The 25,184-nt window shown below is 44.3% G+C and overlaps 2 protein-coding genes across 5 annotated transcripts; one reads left to right on the top strand and one right to left on the bottom strand.

Annotated features, from left to right (window-relative positions):
• The first annotated feature begins 251 nt into the window (after nucleotides 1-251).
• On the top strand, nucleotides 252-7,635 carry nxt2 (nuclear transport factor 2-like export factor 2). Its single transcript, XM_055928046.1, has 4 exons — nucleotides 252-472; nucleotides 5,757-5,843; nucleotides 6,006-6,150; nucleotides 6,565-7,635. The coding sequence occupies exons 1-4, from the start codon at nucleotides 458-460 to the stop codon at nucleotides 6,747-6,749; spliced, it is 432 nt and encodes a 143-aa protein (XP_055784021.1). The 5' UTR covers nucleotides 252-457; the 3' UTR covers nucleotides 6,750-7,635.
• On the bottom strand, nucleotides 6,985-25,184 carry LOC129858685 (long-chain-fatty-acid--CoA ligase 4-like). 4 transcript variants are annotated; one of them, XM_055928005.1, is made up of 14 exons: nucleotides 25,091-25,184; nucleotides 22,614-23,116; nucleotides 21,868-22,045; nucleotides 21,099-21,208; nucleotides 20,093-20,231; nucleotides 19,726-19,876; nucleotides 13,670-13,793; nucleotides 13,473-13,544; nucleotides 12,795-12,934; nucleotides 12,397-12,569; nucleotides 11,912-12,175; nucleotides 11,650-11,764; nucleotides 11,310-11,467; nucleotides 6,985-8,407 (listed from the first exon to the last, which is right to left on the bottom strand). In XM_055928005.1, the coding sequence occupies exons 2-14, from the start codon at nucleotides 22,965-22,967 to the stop codon at nucleotides 8,250-8,252; spliced, it is 2,136 nt and encodes a 711-aa protein (XP_055783980.1). In that variant the 5' UTR covers nucleotides 22,968-23,116; nucleotides 25,091-25,184; the 3' UTR covers nucleotides 6,985-8,249. The 4 variants fall into 4 exon arrangements, with proteins under 4 accessions (XP_055783980.1, XP_055783979.1, XP_055783978.1 ...); XM_055928004.1 differs by having other exon boundaries at nucleotides 25,067-25,166; XM_055928003.1 differs by lacking the exon at nucleotides 25,091-25,184 and adding an exon at nucleotides 23,462-23,787.

The following is a 25,184-nucleotide window of genomic DNA, read 5'->3' as shown; positions in this document are numbered from 1 at the left end:
GAACAGTATGAGGTAGATAAGGAGAGATTGTGTGAAAGGGTAAGAACGGCTTCACGGGGTTTGGGTGGTGCAGTGAAGGGAGGAAAATGGAGGGAAGTGGATTTCAGGGCTCTATTTCACTTTCTTAGAGGAACAGGACTAACGAAGAGAATTTAATGAAAATAGGCCGTGACTGGCCTCACACTCCAATACAGTAGGTGGCGCTGTATACACGTTGGGTGCGATTAAATGAAAGTAACGTTCATCGCAAATTACTTTTATTTTGAAGAAACATTATCTATGACCAGCGGAAGTATTTACACCACACGCTCGTCGACAAAAACATTATTTTGAATCACACACATTTTCATTAACATCGTGTTTTTGAAGTTGAATGCTGTGGTGTTTTGATATCCCTCAAATGTAGAAATTGCTTGTCCGTTTGACGACGAGGAAAGACAACAAAAGGTCTACAGCGATGGCTGCAACAGTTGTAAGTTTATCTTCTAGCTATCTAACTACAATAAGCTAACCTCATGTGTTCTTTATTGTAGTTACGTTTTTAGTTGTTGGTTATATATTTGTAGACACCTAGCTACACTACAAACCCTACATGTGAACAGCGGTGTACTGTTCACAAAAGCCACTGGGGCCACCAATGCAGCCAACGTGATCGGACAGTGAAGCTGGGTTTGAACCAGTGATTCATATATACACCATTGGTTAGAACCAGCAACACTGTTAGTTATGATATAATTTATTGTCCCTGAGGCGTAATTTGATTTGGATAATAGTGCTGCTGCTTCCACATAAATTAATAGAATCAATTGACACAGCGTACACCCCCTCTCCCTCCCTCCCTACATACTTACCCACACAAAAAGTAAATAAATTCATGCCAGGCAAGGCTGCAGTTTAACATGGTGAAGGCCTACAGGCACTGGAACTGCCACCTACCTACAGGCCTTCATCATGGTGAAATGCCACCCACCTACCTACGGGCCTTCATCATGGTGAACTGCCACCCACCTACCTACAGGCCTTCATCATGGTGAAATGCCACCCACCTACCTACAGGCCTTCATCATGGTGAACGGCTACCCACCTACAGGCCTTCATCATGGTGAACTGCTACCTACCTACAGGCCTTCATCATGGTGAACTGCTACCTACCTACAGGCCTTCATCATGGTGAACTGCTACCTACCTACAGGCCTTCATCATGGTGAACTGCTACCTATCTACAGGCCTTCATCATGGTGAACTGCTACCCACCTACAGGCCTTCATCATGGTGAACTGCTACCTATCTACAGGCCTTCATCATGGTGAACTGCTACCTACAGGCCTTCATCATGGTGAACTGCTACCTACCTACAGGCCTTCATCATGGTGAACTGCCACCCACCTACCTACAGGCCTTCATTATGGTGAACTGCTACCTACCTACAGGCCTTCATTATGGTGAACTGCTACCCACCTACAGGCCTTCATCATGGTGAACTGCCACCCACCTACAGGCCTTCATCATGGTGAACTGCTACCTACCTACCTACAGGCCTTCATCATGGTGAACTGCCACCCACCTACCTACAGGCCTTCATCATGGTGAACTGCTACCTACAGGCCTTCATCATGGTGAACTGCTACCTATCTACAGGCCTTCATCATGGTGAACTGCTACCTACAGGCCTTCATCATGGTGAACTGCTACCTACCTACAGGCCTTCATCATGGTGAACTGCCACCCACCTACCTACAGGCCTTCATTATGGTGAACTGCTACCCACCTACAGGCCTTCATTATGGTGAACTGCTACCTACCTACAGGCCTTCATTATGGTGAACTGCTACCCACCTACAGGCCTTCATTATGGTGAACTGCTACCTACCTACAGGCCTTCATTATGGTGAACTGCTACCCACCTACAGGCCTTCATCATGGTGAACTGCTACCTACCTACAGGCCTTCATCATGGTGAACTGCCACCCACCTACCTACAGGCCTTCATCATGGTGAACTGCTACCTACCTACAGGCCTTCATCATGGTGAACTGCCACCCACCTACCTACAGGCCTTCATCATGGTGAACTGCTACCCACCTACAGGCCTTCATCATGGTGAACTGCTACCTACCTACAGGCCTTCATCATGGTGAACTGCTACCTATCTACAGGTCTTCATCATGGTGAACTGCTACCTACAGGCCTTCATCATGGTGAACTGCTACCTACCTACAGGCCGTCATCATGGTGAACTGCCACCCACCTACCTACAGGCCTTCATCATGGTGAACTGCTACCCACTTACAGGCCTTCATCATGGTGAACTGCTACCCACTTACAGGCCTTCATCATGGTGAACTGCTACCTACCTACAGGCCTTCATCATGGTGAACTGCTACCTACCTACAGGCCTTCATCATGGTGAACTGCTACCCACCTACAGGCCTTCATCATGGTGAACTGCTACCTACCTACAGGCCTTCATCATGGTGAACTGCTACCCACCTACAGGCCTTCATCATGGTGAACTGCTACCCACCTACAGGCCTTCATCATGGTGAACTGCTACCCACCTACAGGCCTTCATCATGGTGAACTGCTACCCACCTACAGGCCTTCATCATGGTGAACTGCTACCTACCTACAGGCCTTCATCATGGTGAACTGCTACCTACCTACAGGCCTTCATCATGGTGAACTGCTACCCACCTACAGGCCTTCATCATGGTGAACTACCACCCACCTACCTACAGGCCTTCATTATGGTGAACTGCTACCTACCTACAGGCCTTCATCATGGTGAACTGCTACCTACCTACAGGCCTTCATTATGGTGAACTGCTACCTACCTACAGGCCTTCATCATGGTGAACTGCTACCCACCTACAGGCCTTCATCATGGTGAACTACCACCCACCTACCTACAGGCCTTCATTATGGTGAACTGCTACCTACCTACAGGCCTTCATCATGGTGAACTGCTACCTACCTACAGGCCTTCATTATGGTGAACTGCTACCTACCTACAGGCCTTCATCATGGTGAACTGCTACCTACCTACAGGCCTTCATCATGGTGAACTGCTACCTACCTACAGGCCTTCATCATGGTGAACTGCTACCTACCTACAGGCCTTCATCATGGTGAACTGCTACCTACCTACAGGCCTTCATCATGGTGAACTGCTACCTACCTACAGGCCTTCATTATGGTGAACTGCTACCCACCTACAGGCCTTCATCATGGTGAACTGCCACCCACCTACCTACAGGCCTTCATTATGGTGAACTGCTACCCACCTACAGGCCTTCATTATGGTGAACTGCTACCTACCTACAGGCCTTCATCATGGTGAACTGCTACCCACCTACAGGCCTTCATCATGGTGAACTGCTACCCACCTACAGGCCTTCATTATGGTGAACTGCTACCTACCTACAGGCCTTCATCATGGTGAACTGCTACCCACCTACAGGCCTTCATCATGGTGAACTGCTACCCACCTACAGGCCTTCATTATGGTGAACTGCTACCCACCTACAGGCCTTCATCATGGTGAACTGCTACCCACCTACAGGCCTTCATCATGGTGAACTGCTACCCACCTACAGGCCTTCATCATGGTGAACTGCTACCCACCTACAGGCCTTCATTATGGTGAACTGCTACCCACCTACAGGCCTTCATCATGGTGAACTGCTACCCACCTACAGGCCTTCATTATGGTGAACTGCTACCTACCTACAGGCCTTCATCATGGTGAACTGCTACCCACCTACAGGCCTTCATCATGGTGAACTGCTACCTACCTACAGGCCTTCATTATGGTGAACTGCTACCCACCTACAGGCCTTCATTATGGTGAACTGCTACCTACCTACAGGCCTTCATTATGGTGAACTGCTACCCACCTACAGGCCTTCATTATGGTGAACTGCTACCCACCTACAGGCCTTCATCATGGTGAACTGCTACCTACCTACCTACCTACAGGCCTTCATCATGGTGAACTGCCACCTACCTACAGGCCTTCATCATGGTGAACTGCCACCCACCTACCTACAGGCCTTCATCATGGTGAACTGCCACCCACCTACCTACAGGCCTTCATCATGGTGAACTGCCACCCACCTACCTACAGGCCTTCATCATGGTGAACTGCTACCCACCTACCTACAGGCCTTCATCATGGTGAACTGCCACCTACCTACAGGCCTTCATCATGGTGAACTGCCACCTACCTACAGGCCTTCATCATGGTGAACTGCCACCCACCTACAGGCCTTCATCATGGTGAACTGCCACCCACCTACCTACAGGCCTTCATTATGGTGAACTGCTACCTACCTACAGGCCTTCATTATGGTGAACTGCTAACTACCTACAGGCCTTCATTATGGTGAACTGCTACCCACCTACAGGCCTTCATCATGGTGAACTGCCACCCACCTACCTACAGGCCTTCATTATGGTGAACTGCCACCCACCTACCTACAGGCCTTCATTATGGTGAACTGCTACCTACCTACAGGCCTTCATTATGGTGAACTGCTACCTACCTACAGGCCTTCATCATGGTGAACTGCTACCTACCTACAGGCCTTCATCATGGTGAACTGCTACCTACCTACAGGCCTTCATCATGGTGAACTGCTACCTACCTACAGGCCTTCATTATGGTGAACTGCCACACACCTACCTACAGGCCTTCGTCATGGTGAACTGCTACCCACCTACAGGCCTTCATCATGGTGAACTGCCACACACCTACCTACAGGCCTTCGTCATGGTGAACTGCTACCTAACTACAGGCCTTCATTATGGTGAACTGCTACCTACCTACAGGCCTTCATTATGGTGAACTGCTAACTACCTACAGGCCTTCATTATGGTGAACTGCTACCCACCTACAGGCCTTCATCATGGTGAACTGCCACCCACCTACCTACAGGCCTTCATTATGGTGAACTGCCACCCACCTACCTACAGGCCTTCATTATGGTGAACTGCTACCTACCTACAGGCCTTCATTATGGTGAACTGCTACCTACCTACAGGCCTTCATCATGGTGAACTGCTACCTACCTACAGGCCTTCATCATGGTGAACTGCTACCTACCTACAGGCCTTCATCATGGTGAACTGCTACCTACCTACAGGCCTTCATTATGGTGAACTGCCACACACCTACCTACAGGCCTTCGTCATGGTGAACTGCTACCCACCTACAGGCCTTCATCATGGTGAACTGCCACACACCTACCTACAGGCCTTCGTCATGGTGAACTGCTACCTAACTACAGGCCTTCATCATGGTTAACTGCTACCTAGTGACAGCCTTACAGCGCAAGTACACGATTACCACCTATGCCATCATTTTAATTAGACCTGAGGACGACTGGTCTCCCTGTGACTTAGGGGTGGGCAACCATCAAGTGATTTCAAAATTCAGCTGTCAAAATCAATGTGGGCCAAAAAAAGTCCCATTATAACGTCTATCTAGTTTTAGACATTCAAGAGTGGCCTGGAGTGTCTTTTTTTACCCAAAATCCCCCACCCGGCCAGATTGAATGGGCTCGCATGTTGCCCACCCTTGCTTTAACACAGCGGCAGGATCGCTGTGGTCTGACTCAGATTCTATTGAAGTAAATTATTTCTGAAATGTAATTCTATCATCTATTTCCCTCCCGCAAAAAAATCTAAGGCATATCTCCAAATGGACCAAGTTGTCAATGGCTGTCATTCAATCACACCTCTTGTCCCTTCTCTAGGATTTCAGGACCCACGTTGACGCATCATGCAGGTATTCAGAGGAGTTCACCAACATCTATTATGACTGCATGGACAAGAAAAGAAGGGTAGGTACTGATTCATCTGGGCTGTGTGAATGCACTCAACCATACTGGTTACACAGGTACAAACACCTCCCTTGGTATCCCTACTCTGGAAAATACTTTGTGGGTTCCTTCAAAAAAAAAAATCTGTTGATAGCTAACTCCCTACTGTTGATCTTTCCCCAGAACTTGATGCGGCTCTACCTGGACAAAGCGACCCTGGTTTGGAACGGGAATGCTGTGTCAGGGCAGGTTGCTCTTGGAGAGTTCTTTGAGTCACTTCCCTCCAGCGAGTTCAGTATCCAGACTCTGGACTGTCAGCCAGTGCATGGTGAGATTCTTTCCCACAATTACAATTTTCAAAACTGGGATCTATTCAGTTAATGTAAACAATGATTGACTCATATTGCACATTCAATTAAAACATGTTTTAATGGAGGTAAATATAGACCCAATTATATTGTTGACACTAAACAGCATGTACGTCTTTATATCCTCATTTAGAAATGCTTCTGACTCATATTTGGCAATTAGACTGTAATCCTGTTTTTTGATAAGCTTGGATTCATTGATGGTAAAAATTCACCTTCCTAAAAATGTATAATACTGACATTTGCAACCCAAAATATATAGTAGTCCAACTTTTGCCTCGTTCCACCATCCTGATCACACAAGAGAAACATAATGTGATCAGGTTTGTGGAAAGAGGCCAACACCATTTTCCCCTCCTTATATTCCCATACAGAGCAGGCAACGCAGGGCCAGACCACGCTGCTGGTGGTGACGGCAGGACAGGTGAAGTTTGACGGTCAAAAGCAGCGCTACTTCAATCAGAACTTCCTCCTCACAGCCCAGGCCTCACCCACCAGTGACCAGCCTGTCTGGAAGATTGCCAGTGACTGTTTCCGCTTCCAGGACTGGAGTAGCTGAGGGCTACTTTAATATGTTTTCAGGGTCATATTCTTTTGGGCACACAATAGCAAAACAAATTGCAACGGGCTACAATGACAAGTTTGTATGGTGACTGATGAGTACAACCCTGCTTTAAGATTTTTATAAAAGTTGACCAGTTATGGACCGTCTTATAGTTGGTATATCTGCTACAGCCCACTTTCTTCAAAGTTATACTTGTTTTTTTTAGTACAAAAGACTTTAGGCAAAGTAGTCAAATACAAAACATTTTTATTCACCAATGTCCTCTAAAGCATGTGACCCCCAGAACTGAATAAGTAACCATTTTTCACAGTAGTTGGAGAAAGAAATGGACTCAAATGTTAATTACAGACCTTTTTGTTATGACAAGGATACTAATATTTTCACAACATTGCTTTGACTATTCAGGTAAAAACATCAATTGCTATTGCCCATGCAGTCTATCCTTCTGGCCAAATAATATTAAATAGCTATTTTAAGTTTCCTGAGTGATGTTTGGTGCAACAAAAGCAAAACATTTGGTATAGTCAATGCTTATTTAGTCTTACAATATACCTTGGCTAACATGCTTCTAAATAAATAACCAAATTTAACAGACACTGGGAAGTGAGAGCAGGGAAAGGCACAGTAATGTTGATACTGCCATTTTACCACTAGAGGGCAGCAGAACAACTACATAACATGAGAAATACAGACATTCAAAAATACATCCATTACAAAGCTTAGGCTGGAATGGCAGGTAAGCGTTGACTAAATGTTTCCCTTTCCTCAATGTTCCATTTGTTTGTCGGTGAAAGTAGTGGACTTTTCTATAAACATACATTTCTATAAATGCTGGATCAGCTTCAAGTTTGATTTCCCAATAAATAATTTACCATCTACAGTTCAGACTCAGTGTCTTCTAATGACAACAGTTGAGGGCAGAACTGGACGTGCTTGAGTGCAATGTTTTTCTACAAGTACATTATTAGCACAAATAACTGTCTAATAGAGATATTCTTTACACACACACACAATAGTAACCTGGGTATTGAACAGTTTCTGTTGAACACTAGAGCTGCATCCCAAATTATTCCCTTTACAGTGCACTACTTTTGACCAGAGCACATAGGACTCTGGTCAGAAGCAGTGTACGGCTTAGGGAATAGGGTGCCACAAGACGACAGTCAGCTGAAGCAGAAACCTGACTGGCACCGACTGAGGCTACAAACTAACAGCAGAACGTTGGCGACTTTGGTTTAGGTCAGGAGTAGCCAACCCTACTCGAACAGCTACACAGTGTGGATGCTTTTGCTCCAGCCCTACTCTTAACACCAAATTCAACTAATTGGCTGCTTGTAACCAAGACCTTGATTAGCTGAAATCAAATGTTACAGCAGGGCTGAGCGAAAGCCTGCACACCCTGCACCTCTCAAGGTCTGGAACCCTATTCCCTATATAGTGCACTACTTTTGACCAGAGGCCTATGAGCATTAGAGGAAGTTGTAGGTCGTTACATTACGGCCTCCCATACATCCTCTCTATGTGTTGGAGATAGTGGTTCTTCAACTCTTTTCTCTTCAGCTTGAAGGCATCAGTCACCAGTCCTGTCTCAGGGGTCCAGGGCTCTGGGCTGAGGTGTACCTTGACTGGGATCTCAAACCTCTGGAGTTTAACTAGGAGGGAGAAGGAAGGTGATGTAAAGAGAGGGGAAGGTCATTACAAAATCTGTGTTCCATTAACTTATCCATTTATTTTGTCGACATTTAAGTTTGCATAGAAATTTGTTGCAACAATTGTCTGCCATGATGCATTTCCCTTGAACGTCACACCTATATAAACACTTGTCGAATAAAAATGTGGTTAGTGTTTCAATTATCCTATTAGGCAAATTGGCAACATCCTGGTTAGTAGCCCCACAAAACCTAACTGTCAAACAGGGAAATGGTTCCAATCCTTTTTCAACCATTCATTTTTCCCACTGGGGATTTTAGAAACACTTAAGGGCTGTGTTGTGTAGACTTACACAGTTATCAAAACGTCACACCAGGGTAACGCTCTCTCGGACAAGGTGACTAGCTCTATTCTTTATGATAGCCACATTAGCATTACAATTTTGGGGGTATAAATACAGGTACTATATTGATAAGTCACCTTGTCCTAGAGATTCACAGTTCTCTAAATGTCCTCCCAGGGTAAGCCTGCACAAAACAGACCTTGTTTTAACTTTCTAAAATCCCCTATGGAAAAAAACATGAATGGAACCATATCCCTGTTTGACCGCTAGGTTTTATGGGTTATACTGTGGTACTTAATGCCCTGCCCACCTATCTTTAACATCTCAGGGACCCTGAAAAAAAACAGTATGGATAGAATGCAAGAATTGACTAATATTTGCCATATTCTAATACAGTAATTCTCATGTGCCTACTTACACTGTGGAGATAACTTGGCCTAGCTGGTCTGAAACAATTTGATGGTGAAATTGCAATGTGAATCAATTCAGGCATTTTTGAAAGTCAAGAAACACATTGTTGAATAAATAGATTTTTCAAGCAGTAGGCATTTAGAATTAAATGAGTTGTGCTTTAAACGGTCAGTGCCGTTTATGATGAAGGAGGACACTTTCATGAGCATGGCCTTATTTATATTACAACATATTGGATGACTCATTCATATTCCATTCACCCAGTTCAATGTAACATTGATAGGTTTAGGCTTCTATATGATACTCTTATTTTCCCTATACCCTGCACACAGGTCAAGAGAAATTTGAGGCAACAGACAGACATTCAATATCACATTGCACACTCTTGCCTGCATCTAGCTGATCTAGGATGTAATCAGTCCAGCAGTTGCAAACGAGAGTACTTGTACAAATTCAGGTCATGTTTATCCCAGTTTTGTTACGTTTGCTTCCCTTTATGAAAAGTCTTAATATAAATCGGCGGAATGAATACACCCTTGATCACTCAAATGCAGTTCACTTTCATAGCAGCCACGTTGTATTTCTTCTATGTGCTCTCCTCCTTCTACCCCTTCACTTGACTTCAAATGCACATCAGCTGTAGGTGACCAGGCGAGAAAAAACAAAACTTTCCAAGCCAAACCGCTACACACAACCTGCATCGTTGTCACCATAGTATTGTTGACAACGTGCATGCTGCTGGAGGGCCAGAAGGAAAAAAAAATTATATCCCAATGCACCAGGGCAGTGATTGGGTGCATTGCACTGTGTAGTGTGCCATCTTTCGGATGGGACTTTAACCGGGTGTCCTGCCTCTGGTCACTAAAGATGCCATGGCATTTATCGTAAGAGGAGTAGGGGTGTTAACCCTGCTGTCCTGACTGAATTCCCAATCTGGCCCTCATAACATCACGGTCCTCTAATCTTCCCCAGTTTACAATTGGCTCATTCATCCCCCTCCTCTCCCCTGTAACTATTCCCCAGGTCATTGCTGTTAATGAGAATGTGTTCTCAGTCAACTTACCGGGTAAAATAAAATAAAAATGCTAAAGTAACATCATAGTCAGCTAATAGAGCTAACAAGTTAGTAAACCCACTACAATCATGCAGTAACGTTAGTGTACAGTCAGTAAGCAGTTTCCCCCTGCGGGTCCGGTGGCAATAGATTGGTATTACTAAAAGCTTACCTTGACTTGGAAGAGTTCCAGTGTTGTGTTCGTTAGGTCAGACAGCTAGCCAACATGTCATCCCTCTGTTTGAGCAGGGTGTTTCAGTATGCTAAACTAGCTAGCTAAGTAAGTGGAAGAAGCTTATGCGTTCAGTACTAGATTATGCTTTAAGTAATTAATTCTCTGGTCCTTTGATTGGGTGGACAACATGTCAGTTCATGCTGCCAGTGCTCTGATAACTTCCGGAGGATGTCCTCCAGCCTGTCATAATGTGTAAGTCTATGGAATGGGGAGAGAACCATGAGACTCCTAGGTTTTGTATTGAAGTCAATGTACCCAGAGGATGACGAATGCTAGCTGTCCTCCAGCTACCCCATGGTGCTACCCTACAGAGTGCTGTTGATGCTACTTGTATACCTTCATTGCCAAATGTGTTTTAATCAATTGTTTGGTGACGTGATTATATTTAGTCTAGTTATCTAAAAAGCGTAACTTTAAATGTTTTACAATTTTCATTTTTATGAAATTCACTAAGGATGGTCCTCCCGTTCATCCTCTGAGCAGCCTCGAATGGCATACGTTCAATATTATCTGGCCATCATAATTTATTAGAAAAACGGTTTATTATTTGTCGCAATAAAACAAGTTCGACAATAGAAAAATCTGCCTGTAAAACATAAAAATGTATTAGTTCTTTAGAAAATGTATCCTACGTTTTCCATTTACATTATACGCCGCAATCATTTTGACATTGTCACATGAACCTGGGTCGATGGAAACCTGCCCAGTGAGACGAAATCAATCCAAACATCTAAATCAATCTAATAGACATCAGGGTTGTATTCACTAGACCAAACTTAAGAAAACAGACTGAACCCTTGTTTATGTTGCCAAACGTTTTGCTACGGTATGCTCTAATGAATAGGACCCAGGGGTTCTTACTTGAAGTGGCCACCTCTTTGATCTCCTTCAGCACCTCCTTCTCCATGGCAGGGTGGGTGCACACCTCCTCCCAGCTCCCTTTCACTCCCCTCTGTCTAGCCAGCTCAGTCAACATCTTCTGGTTGGGTACCACAACACTGATCACATAGTTCTGCTCACTGCAGGGGTTAGAGGTAAGAATGGATCCAATGTCAGAGTTCATGGGTTAGAAGCACCCATATAGGCTGAGATCACTGGAGTTACATGTTGCCAGTAAGCACAGATCTAAGACCAGTTCACACTCTGCAAATGTAAACCTCTACCACTAGGGTCTGAGAGGTAAAACTGGGCTAGGGCTCACCTGTTAGCATAAGCACAGATGTTGTCGATGAGGGAGCAGTTCTTCAGAGCAGCTTCTACTTTCCCCAGAGAGACGTATTCCCCAGCCTGGAGCTTCACTAGATCCTTCTTACGATCTAACGAGCAATAACACACACACGCCACAATGCAAGATATTGCTTTAAATTCATTTACAGATGCTTTTAATTTTTAGCCACTAGGTTAGAATGTATATGCCTATGATGGACAATGAGAAAATCCTCCAACGCACACCCGTTACACACCCACTATCTGCAGACATCCGTCAGGGTGGATCTCTCCTATGTCTCCTGTACAGAACCACCTCTGACCCTTCTCGTCCACAAAGAAGTCCTGGCCATTACTCTCGTTCCTATAGTAACCCATAGTGATGTTAGGCCCTCCAATCAGAATCTCCCCTCGGGGGTGAGGTTTGTCCTGATTGGTGTAGCCTCCCTCCAGCCAGTCCCTGAGTCGGATCTCACAGCAGATGACAGGAGCTCCAACTCTACCCGTGCTGTTGTCTGCCACTGGACAGGGGGAATAGAGGAAACACAACCTTTAGTTATACAGGTAAAGCAAAGGCTTTCCATACTACCCGCCCTCCTCACTCCATACCCTCCCGAGGCCTCAAAGACATGCAGCCCCCCCGCACCTCTCTGATTCAGAGGGGTTGGGTTAAATGCAGAAGACACATTTCAGTTGAATACATCCAGTTGGACAACTGACTAGGTATCCCCCTTTCCCTTACCCTCGGTGATGGTGCCAGCTCCACAGGTTTCCGTCAGTCCGTACCCCTGGCCCACAGGACAGCAGAAACATATGTTCATAAACCTCTGTGTGGCAGAGGAAAGCGGAGCCCCTCCAGACAACATCAGCCTCACCCTGCCGCCCAGCAACTTGCGCACCTTACTGAACAGCAGCCTAGACACACACACACAGAACTGTAAACACACACTAATACACTAAAACTAATAGTTCTGTTTAATGTATGATTCCCTCTCTGGATACATGTGTGGTTATTCTAGGTGATTTACACAATCATTTAACATGCGAATAATACTTATTCTCTAGGTTAATGTGATCGTCAGAAAACACATTTTACTACTACTAGATATCACATGTTAGCAAGGTATAAAATGTTGTTACACGTTGCAGAGAGGAGCATCGTAACCCCTCTTGACCTGCTCCAGTTTGTAGTTGTATCCCAGGTTGAACAGCGTCCTCTGAATGTAACTCATCTCCCCAACCTTACTCATCACATTCTTATTGATGCGGTCCAGAATTTCCTGGTCAAACAAACAAACAAACGGTACAGTAGACCAGACAGATAAAAAAGTGACAAGATTGTTATAATACTGTTTATGCATCAAATAAGGGTTGATGAGTACCCTCTAATCTGTGTCTGTGGTTTGAGTTGGGCCTGTGGGGTTTGAGCTGACAATTGATTGACTTGGTGATAAAACATTCCAGACAGGAGGTGGAGTGGTTGTAACTGGGATAGAGAGGAGTAGAACAAAGGCCACAATGGTTCTTAGACATCCTGGCATCTGGGAAATTAGGCCAGGGTCGGGGGTTAAGATAACCAGGTGCAGATAGACAGGATGAGCCCAGGGTGGCTTATGATGCCCCCTGATCTGCATGACTAAACATTTTAGTAATCCTATATAAGATGTCTGTTTTTTTATTATTAGTTAGTCTAACAGTCAAGACTGTTGGGCTGACGGTTTCTTATTGCAATAATTAAATCGATATTAAATAAAGATGATTGTTCAAAGAAATGACCAAATCTCTCTCAGTACTGAATTTCCACGACAGTTGTCTTACCGGTACAGCAGCCATTAGAGTTGGTTTCAGCACAGAGCTGTCTCCTCTACTTCCTTTCTTTATCTTAGTGGACTGGAGAGAGAGAGGAGAAGAGAGGGCATCAACATGGGACTGAATGAAGAGGCTTTAATTATCTTCAGTGACAGTATGCAGACAGAATAACAGGGGAACCACTGATTAAATCAAGCGTTCATTACCTGGTCAGAGAGTGTCTGAGGGGAGGAGTAACCGATGGGACAGCCGTACGCCATGCAAGAGATTTCTGCTGTCATTTCCAAAACATGAGCCAGAGGCAGGTAGGCTATGTAGGTGTCTTTAGGCCTGAGAGAGAACATGGTTAGCATTAGGGTCAGAGGTTTAAGGGCAGGTAGGCTATTTAGGAGTCTTTTGGACAGAGAACAGATACATTATAATACTGCATGGGGTCAGGGGTTAGAGTAAGGTTTTTAGAGAGCAGGTACATAACCTATGTGAAGTTAGGTCAGGGGCAAAGAACAGGGTTAGGAATACAGTTAGAGCAGGGGTTCTCAAAGTGGGCTCTGCAGACAGGTATACGGTACCAGTCAAACGTTGGTGTGTCCTAACTCATTCAAGGGTTTTTCTTTATTTTTACTATTTTCTACATTGTAGAATAATAGTGAAGACACCAAAACTATGAAATAACATATGGAATCATGTAGTAAGTTTTAAACAAAGCAAAATATATTTTATATTTGAGATTCTTGAAAGTAGCCACCCTTTGCCTTGACAGCTTTGCACACTCTTGGCATTCTCTCAACCAGCTTCATGAGGCAAGTCACCCTGAATCCATTTCAATTAACAGGTGTGCCTTGTTAAGTTAATTTGTGGAATTTCTTTCCTTAATGCGTTTGAGCCAATCAGTTGTTGTGACAAGGTCGGTGTGGTATACAGAAGATGTTATTTTACCAAATTGGGCTAAGTCCATATTATAGCAAGAACAGCTCAAATAAGTAGAGAGAAACGACAGTCCATCATTACTTTAAAGACAAAGGTCATTCAATCCAGAACATTTCAAGAACTTTGAACGTTTCTTAAGCTGGAGTCGCAAAAACCATCAAGACCTATGATGAAACTGGCTCTCGTGAGGTCCGCAACAGGAAAGACCCAGAGTGACCTAACCTCCTGCAGAGGATAAGTTCACTAGAGTTACCAGCCTCAGACATTGCAGCCCAAATAAATGCTTCAGAGTTCAAGTAACAGACACATCAACATCAACTGTTCAGAGGAGACTGCGTGAATCAGGCCTTCATGGTCGAATTGCTGCAGAAACACGAGCAATGAATATTAGAACTTCTATAGGGGAATTTGAATGTTTAGTTTGTTAAAATGTGATACGCAATGTGTAACGTCCATTTTATAGTTTACTTTGCTACTTGAGTCATCTCTCTCCACTCGCTCTATGTCGCTTTCCACACAGACCTAGCCACGCCCCCTAACTCGAGGAGCGCATTTGATGTTCCTCAACCAAGCGACACTTGCATTCACTCTGCATGGTCAATGCAGCATATTTTATTTATTTCACCAGGTAGGCTAGTTGAGAACAAGTTCTCATTTACAACTGCAACCTGGCCAAGAAAAAGCAAAGCAGTTCAACACATACAACACAGAGTTACACATGGAATAAACAAACATAGAGTCAATAATACAGTATAAAAAAAAGTATATTACAGTGTGTGCAAATGAGGTAAGATAAGGGAGGCAAGGCAATAAAATAGGCCATAGTGGCAAGGTAATTACGATATAGCAATTAAACACTGGAGGGATAGATGTGCAAGTAGAGATACTGGGGTGCAAAATAAATATATAGAGTATGGGGATGAGGTAGTTGGATGGGCTATGTACAGTCGTGGCCAAAAGTTTTGAGAATGACAAATATTAACTTCCAAAGTTTGCTGCTTCAGTGTCTTTAGATATTTTTGTCAGATGTTACTATGGAATAATTATAGTATAATTAGAAGCATTTCATAAATGTCAAACGCCTCTTGAAGATTGACCACAAGTTCAATGGGATTAAGGTCTGGGGAGTTTCCTGGCCACGGACCCAAAATATCGATGTTTTGTTCCCTGAGCCACTTAGTTATCACTTTTGCCTTACGGCAAGGTGCCTCATCATGCTGGAAAAGGCATTGTTCATCACCAAACTGTTCCTGGATGGTTGGGAGAAGTTGCTCTCGGAGGATGTGTTGGTACCATTCTTTATTCATGGCTGTTTATTCATGGCTGTGTTCCTAGGCAAAATTGTGAGTGAGCCCATTCCCTTGGCTGAGAAGCAACCCCCACACATGAATGGTCTCAGGATGCTTTACTGTTGGCATGACACAGGACTGATGGTAGCACTCACCTGGTCTTCTCCGGACAAGCTTTTTTCCCCAGATGCCCCAAACAATCAGAAAAGGGATTCATCAGAGAAAGTGACTTTACCCCAGTCCTCAGCAGTCCAATCCCTATACCTTTTGCAGAATATCAGTCTGTCCCTGATGTTTTTCCTGGAGAGAAGTGGCTTCTTTGCTGCCCTTCTTGACACCAGGCCATCCTCCAAAAGTCTTTGCCTCACTGTGTGTGCAGATGCACTCACACCTGCCTGCTGCCATTTCTGAGCAAGCTCTGTACTGGTGGTGCCCCGATCACACGGCTGAATCAACTTTAGGAGACGGTCCTGGCGCTTGCTGAACTTTCTTGGGCGCCCTGAAGCCTTCTTCACAACAATTGAACCGCTCTCCTTGAAGTTATTGATGATCCGATAAATGGTTGATTTAGGTGCAATCTTACTGGCAGCAATATCCTTGCCTGTGAAGCCCTTTTTGTGCAAAGCAATGATGACGGCACATGTTTCCTTACAGGTAACAATGATTGACAGAGGAAGAACAATGATTCCAAGCACCACCCTCCTTTTGAAGCTTCCAGTCTGTTATTCAAACTCAATCAGCATGACAGAGTGATCTCCAGCCTTGTCAACACTCACACCTGTGTTAATGAGAGAATCACTGACATGATGTCAGCTGGTCCTTTTGTGGCAGGGCTGAAATGCAGTGGAAATGTTTTTTTGGGGGGATTCAGTTCATTTGCATGGCAAAGAGGGACTTTGCAATTAATTTGATAACTCTTCATAACATTCTGGTGTATATGTAAATTGCCATCATACAAACTGAGGCAGCAGACTTTGAACATTAATATTTGTGTGATTCTCAACTTTTGGCCACGACTGTACAGGTGCAATGATCTGTGAGCTGCTCTGACAGCTGGTGCTTGAAGTTAGTGAGGGAGATCAGTCTCCAGCTTCAGCGATTTTTGCAGTTTGTTCCAGTCATTGGCAGCAGAGAACTGGAAGGAAAGGCGGCCAAAGGAGGAAGTGGCTTTGGGGATGACCAGTGAGATATACCTGCTGTAGCGCGTACTGCGGGTGGGTGCTGCTATGGTGACCAGTGAGCTGAGATAAGGCAGGGCTTTACCAGCAAAGACTTAGAGATGAGCCAGTGGGTTTGGTGACGAGTATGAAGCAAGGGCCAGCCAACGAGAGCGTACAGGTCGCAGTGGTGGGTAGTATATGGGGCTTTGGTGACAAAACGGATGGCACTGTGATAGACTGCACCCAATTTGCTGAGTAGAGTGTTGGAGGCTATTTTGTAAATGACATCGCCGAAGTCGAGGATCGGTAGGATAGTCAGTTTCACGAGGGTTTTCTTTTGGTAGCTTGAGTGAAGGATGCTTTGTTGCAAAATAGGAAGCCGATTCTAGATGTAATTTTGGATTGGAGATGCATAATGTGGGTCTGGAAGGAGAGTTTACAGTCTAACCAGACACCTAGGTATTTGTAGTTGTCCACATATTCTAGGTCAGAACCGTCCAGAGTAGTGATGCTGGACAGGCGGGCAGTTGTGGGCAGCGATCGGTTGAAGAGCATGCATTTAGTTTACTTGCATTTAATAGCAGTTGGAGGCCACGGCAGGAAAGTTGTATGGCATTGAAGCTCATCTGGAGGTTAGTTAGCACAGTGTAGAGGTGGATCAGAGAATCACCAGCAGCAAAAGCGACATCATTGATGTATACAGAGAAGAGAGTCGGCCCGAGAATTGAATCCTGTGGCACCCCCATAGAGACTGCCAGAGGTCCGGACAACAGGCCCTCCGATTTGACACACTGAACTCTATCAGAGAAGTAGTTGGTGAACCAGGCGAGGCAGTCATTTGAGAAACCAAGGCTGTCAAGTCTGCGGATAAGAATATGCAACACTGTTGATGACAATGATGCAGTTGTCACTTTGCTTCTTAATATAAATCTACTAGCATTCTATAATTACACTATTAGCTTGTATTTCTTACATCTGCAAATAGCTAGTTTATATTTTCTTAGCAAGTTGTTCCTAAATCTTGTTAGCCGCTAACGCTAATCACTAGCTAGCTAGCTAATAAAATGTACTGAGTAAGAGCAAGCATAATTAGCTTTACAGCCTGATAATACCAGTGATTGTGTAGACTTAAAATCAGCATGTTGTTTGTGCAACAGTGTCTTCTAAAGTGAAGAGGTAAACACAAAGCAAGAATTTGTTAGCTACATGATGTAGCTAAGAGAAAACATTCAATGTAGCCAAAGATTAGGTGTTTCGTAGGGGACCCTATATAAACATTAGTTCCTACCCTGTCACAATAACTTCTCCCTGGCATTTTCATTTGTTGTCATATTAAAAGTGCCCAGTATTATATTCTAACTATATAATTACAATAGACATTCTATTCCCATGATTCCAACAGTTAACCCAAGTGTTAAGCTATAAATAGCAATTCCAATTGCAACATTTGGTTAAAAATAAGGCCCAGATTACTTGTCCATATCATGCAGCTACATGGCAGTGAGGAAATGACCTCAAATGCAGAAATGGATGAAAATCATGACTTTTTTGGGGGGTTGAAGTTGAACAGTATAAAACAATCCGAATGGAGAAAATTCCATTGAAATCACTTAGAATGTATATTTTCCCACCCTAGGGTCACGCACTAATCATAAAACAAATGTAGAACTTTTATTATTAAAAAACATAAAAAGTCAAATACCGTCAATATTTTTTCAAAATACCATATAATATAATATTTTGGTCATATCGCCCAGCACTAAGTGGGACTACCATTTGTTTTTCAACAGGACAATGACCCAACACACCTCCAGGCTGTGTAAGAGCTATTTGACCAAGGAGAGTGATGGAGTGCTGCATCAGATGACCTGGCCTCCACAATCAACCGACCTCAACTCAATTGAGATGGTTTGGGATGAGTTGGACCACAAAGTGAAGGAAAAGCAGCCAACAAGTGCTCAGCATATATGGGAACTCCTTCAATACTGTTGAAAAAGCATTCCAGGTGAAGCTGGTTGAGAGAATGCCAAAGCAAAGCTGTCATCAAGGCAAAGGGTGGCTATTGGAAGAACCTCAAATATTTGGATTTTTTAAACACTTTTTTGGTTACTACATGATTCCATGTGTTATTTCATAGTTTTGATGTCTTCACTATGATTGTAGAAAAAGGTAGAAAATAGTACAAATACAGAAACATCCTTGAATGAGAACATGTGTCCAAACTTTTAAAACTGGTACATTCTTTTTGTCGTTGAAATGAACAATTAATTTTGTCTCAGGGATCCGTGGAATACGTTAACAGTGTGTAATACAATAATATTAATCTAGAATTTATGTTTTTAACCCTGGGCTACATGGGCCTGGGAGGCTCACGGGGATATTGGTATCCACAGTACTCCACCAATTCAATATTTTCAAATCAATACTTCATCTATTCCCTCCTTAAGTGCAGTGTAATTTAAACAACTGCAAAGTTCTCTGCCTCATGAAACAATGTGTAGAATTGCAGGATATTAGCTTTAAAGCTGAAAAAAAAAATAATCTGTCCCATGACAAAATCTATAGAATTAGAGGAAATTCGCTTGAAAACTGCAAAATGTTCTCTCCAATTCCAAGAGGCGCGCCTTTAATATGTTCCTTCCCAGGGCCCGATACTTGGTTCGTTCGGCAATGCACTGCCGATATCATAGTAAAACTCCTTGTATGCTATTTTGTATCTCACTCGAGTTGGGTTGTGATTATGAGGGGGTCCCTGATAAATATGCTATCAAAAAAGTTTGAGAACCCCTGAGTTATGGGTATGGGTTAAGGGGGTGCCTCAGGAGGCAGGGAGGGAGAGAGCCTATTCTCCCCCCTGTAAAACTACTAAACCCAACTGTCACTCACCCTAGGCCAGGGATGCGTTCACACTGTCCGGTCATTCCAGCGGTGAGGTTGCTGTGGACGACCATGACTCCTTTGGGTCTGCCTGTAGAACCACTGGTGTACATCACTACAGCCAGGTCTGATGGCTGAGGACTCACCACCGGCCTAGCCACTGTAACAGAGACATTGGTTGGTTTAACAGGTCTCACTTCACTGTAACAGACACAGCCAATGGTTCAACAGCTCTTACACACCCGATTTGGCCAATTAAGATATTGATAATTAGTTTAATCAAGTGTTTTAGTGCTGGTATGGACCAAAACCATGCTCTAACATTACTTGTGTCATTTTCATAGCATTTCTCATGCAGTACTCTGGTGTTACTCACAGTTGTCAGGCTGTGACCCCAGCTCCTGTACTGATGCCATGCTGTGGATGGCGAGACCAGGTGGGTATCCCTCTGTACTGACCCTCCTCTGGTCTACAGAGATGATGTGTTTCAGCTTGGGGATCTGAGAGAGAACACCCTATGAAGAATAGAGGGAGGAGAAAAGTTCAATTAGCAAGTAGAAATGCATCCCTGTCCGTGACCCCACTCTCCGAGGGAGTCTCTGGGAAAGTTTGGATATATATATATATATATATATATATATATATATATATATATATAAAATTCAGACACGTGACTTAGCTACGGTTGGCAAATAGTCTCAGACAATTGCAACACATATGAGAAGGACTCAAAATTGAGGCTAGTTGACACATACGTTTACTACGGAGTATAGAAACATTAGGAACACCTTCCTAATGTTGAGTTGCATCCTCCCTTTGCCATCAGAACAGCCCCAATTCATCAGGACATGGACTCTACAAGGTGTTGAAAGTGTTCCACAGGGATGCTGGCCATGTTGACTCCACTGCTTCCCACAGTTGTGTCAAGTTGGCTGGATGTCCTTTGGGTGGTGGACCATTCTTGATACACACGAGAAACTGTTGTGAAAAACCCAGCAGCGTTGCAGTTCTTTACACAAACCGGTGCGCCTGACACCTACTACAATACCCGTTTCAAAAGCGGTTAAATCTTGTGTCTTGCCCATTCACCCTCAATATCACAAACACAATCCATGTCTCAATTGTCTCAAGGCATAAAAATAATTATTTAACCGGTTTCCTCCCCTTCTTTTACACTGATTGAAGTGGATTAAACAAGTGACATCAATAAGGGATCATAACTTTCACCTGGTCAGTCTATGTCATGGAGAAAACATGTTTTGTAAACTCAAGTGTATATTCTGTCCATTCGGTCAAACCATCAACTCTGCTGCACTACCATGTTTCAACCCAACTGAGCCATTCTAGGGTTCTATGTTCTAGGTCAGGTGGTTCTAGCTCACCTTCAGTTTGGTCTCCAGTAGTTCTGCGCTGGTGATGAGGTGTGTGACTCCCGTCTCGTTCAGTCCAAACACCACCGCCTCCTCTCCCAGTGTCGCATAGAACGTCACCACTATGTAAACACAGAGCAATGGCAATGCACTTTAGACATTGTGTTAGGGTCATTTTCTATCTCTTATTCTTGCACAATACTTCCCGGACTGATTGGGAATTAGGCACATTATCGAATTATGTACATCCCAATTCTGTTAATTGGGTACATGACAGGGTACTGAACTGACTGGGTACTGAACTGACTGGGTACATGACAGGGTACTGAACTGACTGGGTACATGACAGGGTACTGAACTGACTGGGTACATGACAGGGTACTGAACTGACTGGGTACATGACAGGGTACTGAACTGACTGGGTACATGACAGGGTACTCTGAATTTGTATGAATGTATTTGTTATGTGCTGACCTGAACAAAATGTATTCCAGTGTTAGTGTACAAAAGGCATTCTAATCTAATACAATGTACCTCTATTTAAAGATATCTTTATATGTTATAGATTTCCCAACACCCGGCCAACATGACTATGATTAATCAAACGTTCTGGAAAGCCCTGTTGTTTAGTTGGCTACATCTAGTCATGTTGAGCCTTCCATCTCCTCCCAGAATGCACCCTATTCCTTATGTAGTGCACTATTTTAGGTAAAAAGTAGTGCACTACGTAGGTAGGGAATCGAGTGCCATTTGGGAAGAAGCCTCAGGGTACAGTACTTACATGGGAAGTTGTATCTGAAGCAGGCCTGAGCAGAGATCATCCACTCAGCTCTCGTATCACAGAAGATGGCAACCATACTCTTAGGCTGCTGGCCCAGTGCTGCCAACCCACTGCCCATGTAACTCACTACAGAGTCTACCTGCTGGTAGGACAGCCAGCAGTACTTCCCCAGAATCAGCTGCAAGAGAGGAGATTGTCACATGTTAGTCGATTGAATGTTTGTAATTTGGCAGGCGCTCTTCTCCTATTAGAATAGAGGAAGAGTGCACTTCCTTGTTTATTTTAGGTCAGCTAGAGCTGGGTGAAGATCATGTGTTGCGAAGAGAGACAGCTTTATGTAGACATATGTAGCTTAATTTGAGTTGGGCACAACAATAGGCATTTGTGGCACTGTGCAGCACTGCCGGGCGTGTGGCATTAACGCCTCGTTCAAATGCTAGTCGGAACTAAGAAACTGACATTTCTAACTGGTTGTAGTTATACACGTGCCACGTTTGACCAGTTAGCACATCGGAAAATGTCAATGTTCCGACTAGCGCGTAAACGCGGCATTATGGCAGCCGTATGTAGCATTACGACAGGCGTATGTAGCATTACGACAGGCGTATGTAGCATTACGACCTTTACATTTTAGTCATTTAGCAGATGCTCTTATCCAGAGCAACTTACAGGAGCACTACGGCAGGCGTACGTAGCACTATGACAGGCGTACGTAGCACTATGACAGGCGTATTCATGTAGGTTACCTTCTTAAAGACCTTTCCGCTGGGCTGGGGCTCATTCTCCTCACTCAGTACCTCTCTTGTCCCTAGACAGTCAGAGTCCCCAAAGCGCTGTACGGCTTGCTGGAACAGTTTGTCCAGCGTGTCTTTCCCAGGGAAGTCTTCTGTGGCCAAGCTCTGGAAGCGGTCTACACAGCGGTATGGCCCCTCGAAGTGGCCGGAGGTGGAGCGAGCCTTGACCCGTGTGGCCTGGGTTCTCTTCTCCCCAGCCCTGGTGAGGTAGTACCAGGGCAGGAAGGAAAGGAGGGAGTACAGCCACACCACGAGGTGGAGGGGGAGGAGGAACAGGGAGTGGAGCTCTGATTGGTGGAGACCCATATTGGATTGGGGGGGTTTAAATGTCAGGGTGTCAGGTGAACCGGAGAGGAGATGAGCCTTATCGATGCCAAGGATCCAGAGACAAGTAGGGGCTTACTTTAGGCTGATGCCGCCTGGTTCTAAGTCCACTCAATCCAAACAGAGTAAGCCTAATGTTGGAACACAAAATAAAAGGTGTTAATATATGTGAGAAAAGGGTAAGTGAAAACAGACAGAGCAGTGATGGTCAGGTTGGATCTATCAATAACATCATTAGGTTAGGATTCTCTTGTCTACCTGTTCTAGACCGCTTGTTATTTTGACAAGAGGGTTTCAACACGGAATGGTAGTTTACTACTACAGTATGTCACATGCCGGAGGCTTCATTAAAAAGGGAATGGATTCCCAGTCAACATCAGATTTTCCCTGAACCCCTTACTCTAACCCTAAAATAGCCTTTTTACAAGTGAGAACCGGCTAAATGTCCTCACTTCTCTGCATTTTGGTTGACTTACGGTTTTGCGCTGACTTTTGGTACTCACAAGTATGGTCAAATGTGTATAGACACACGGCACCTCTCTCCCAGTGCTGGCCTCTTGCTCCCTAGGTTAGCTGTCCTATGTGAGGACAGGGTGCAGCCAGAGTGTGGAAATGAACTTTGCCTTCACTCCTCCAATGCCTGAATTACCTTTCCCTGTGAACAACAACCAACCCAGTCTACTGTGCTCTGGGTCCTCATATAGGCTACTCCGGCTGTGTCTTATTAACTAGCTTCCTTTCCTTGTGTCCTCTCCACGATCCCTGATCTGGCAGAGTAGGGCAGGACAGGTGGTAGCAAAGTTGTGGGAACACACCCAGTATACTCTCCTGAAGGAGATGAGGAGAAGAAGCCACGACACAGTGTTGAGACCCAGCCCCAGTAGCCAGTTGACTCACTGACCAATGTCCACAGTTCAGCCAACTGAAGATGGAGCCAGTCACGACCAATGATATCTTCCCAGCTCAACCCACGATGAGCTGATCAGGGTCAGAGTACTGGGGTACTCCTGGTCACGCTGACTGCTCTTTAAGCCATCATAACAGGCTTAAACATTAAACCTGGATAGCATCCTTTGATTGGACTACACACTGACAAGTGGACCGGAAAGACAGAGACACAGAGCTGAAGTCAAAGTGTTGTTGCCATACACAGAAGTCATGATCTAAATGTGGACAATATTATTTTCTTTCATTTTATGAATCCAGACTAGGCATGAGACTAGGCGATCTATTTATATGGGTCGTGATTATATCATGTGACGCATCCATCATACAGCAGCAACGGGTGGGTATAATTTGTAGAACGTTCGAGCAGGAATCTTTTCCAAAAACGTAATAAATAACAATTTTGCCAACAAACAACGCATACAAAGTAGCATGATCAATTGACCTAGCTAACTAGCTGCCGAATAGGCATCAAATCACCGCGTAGCTTATTCTTAATGTTGGTCCATAGGCTACCAGAGTGAGGAAAGACATTTTTCAGGAATAAACGTGGTGAGTGAAAAACGTACCGTAATTAAAATAAACCCACTCCCTACCCGGTATCTTATTCTGCTGCTATACAACTTTGTATGCATTGTTTGTTGGCAACCGTATGTTTATGGAACAGTTTCCTGTTGGAACGTTCCACAAAGTATACACACCCACAAACATAATTTGGTTAAAAAAAGTTGCCACCTGATTGCAGTCAAATTTGCACATCAACAGAGAACACAACTTTGCTCTACACGCAGGTGCAAGTCAACACAGTTTACTCCGAGTAGGCCAGGCTGTTGGTAAACCGAAAGCACTTTAAAACGACTGAAAGTGACACTGCTTTGTGTTCTTCAAATTCCCAAATTTGACAGACAGACCAGAGGGCCACACACAAGAACTAGTTTCAGTTCCCTTACGTTCCAAGTAAACGTATTTTGATCTTTAAAATAGACATTCTACGTGCTTTCATTTTAGCAGTCGCCTATGTTAGAGATGAATGCAGACAGATATTTATATTGGCCATTTAAATTAGCCTCTATCTACATACGGATTACATTGTTAATAAGATTACAGCAGCCAGCTAGCAGTTGACAGCCATTTACCTGGCAAGCTTTCAACATTCGTACCTTCAGCAGCCAAACCCGATCAGTCGATCCCTCTTGCCGAACGAATTGACCGAAAGTAACCTTTTGTGATCTCCGCCAGAAAGGGAACCCGGAA

The sequence above is a fragment of the Salvelinus fontinalis genome, chromosome 6 (genome assembly GCF_029448725.1).
Source record: "Salvelinus fontinalis isolate EN_2023a chromosome 6, ASM2944872v1, whole genome shotgun sequence".
NCBI lineage: Eukaryota > Metazoa > Chordata > Actinopteri > Salmoniformes > Salmonidae > Salvelinus > Salvelinus fontinalis.
This window is presented reverse-complemented; position numbering and strand designations above follow the sequence as displayed.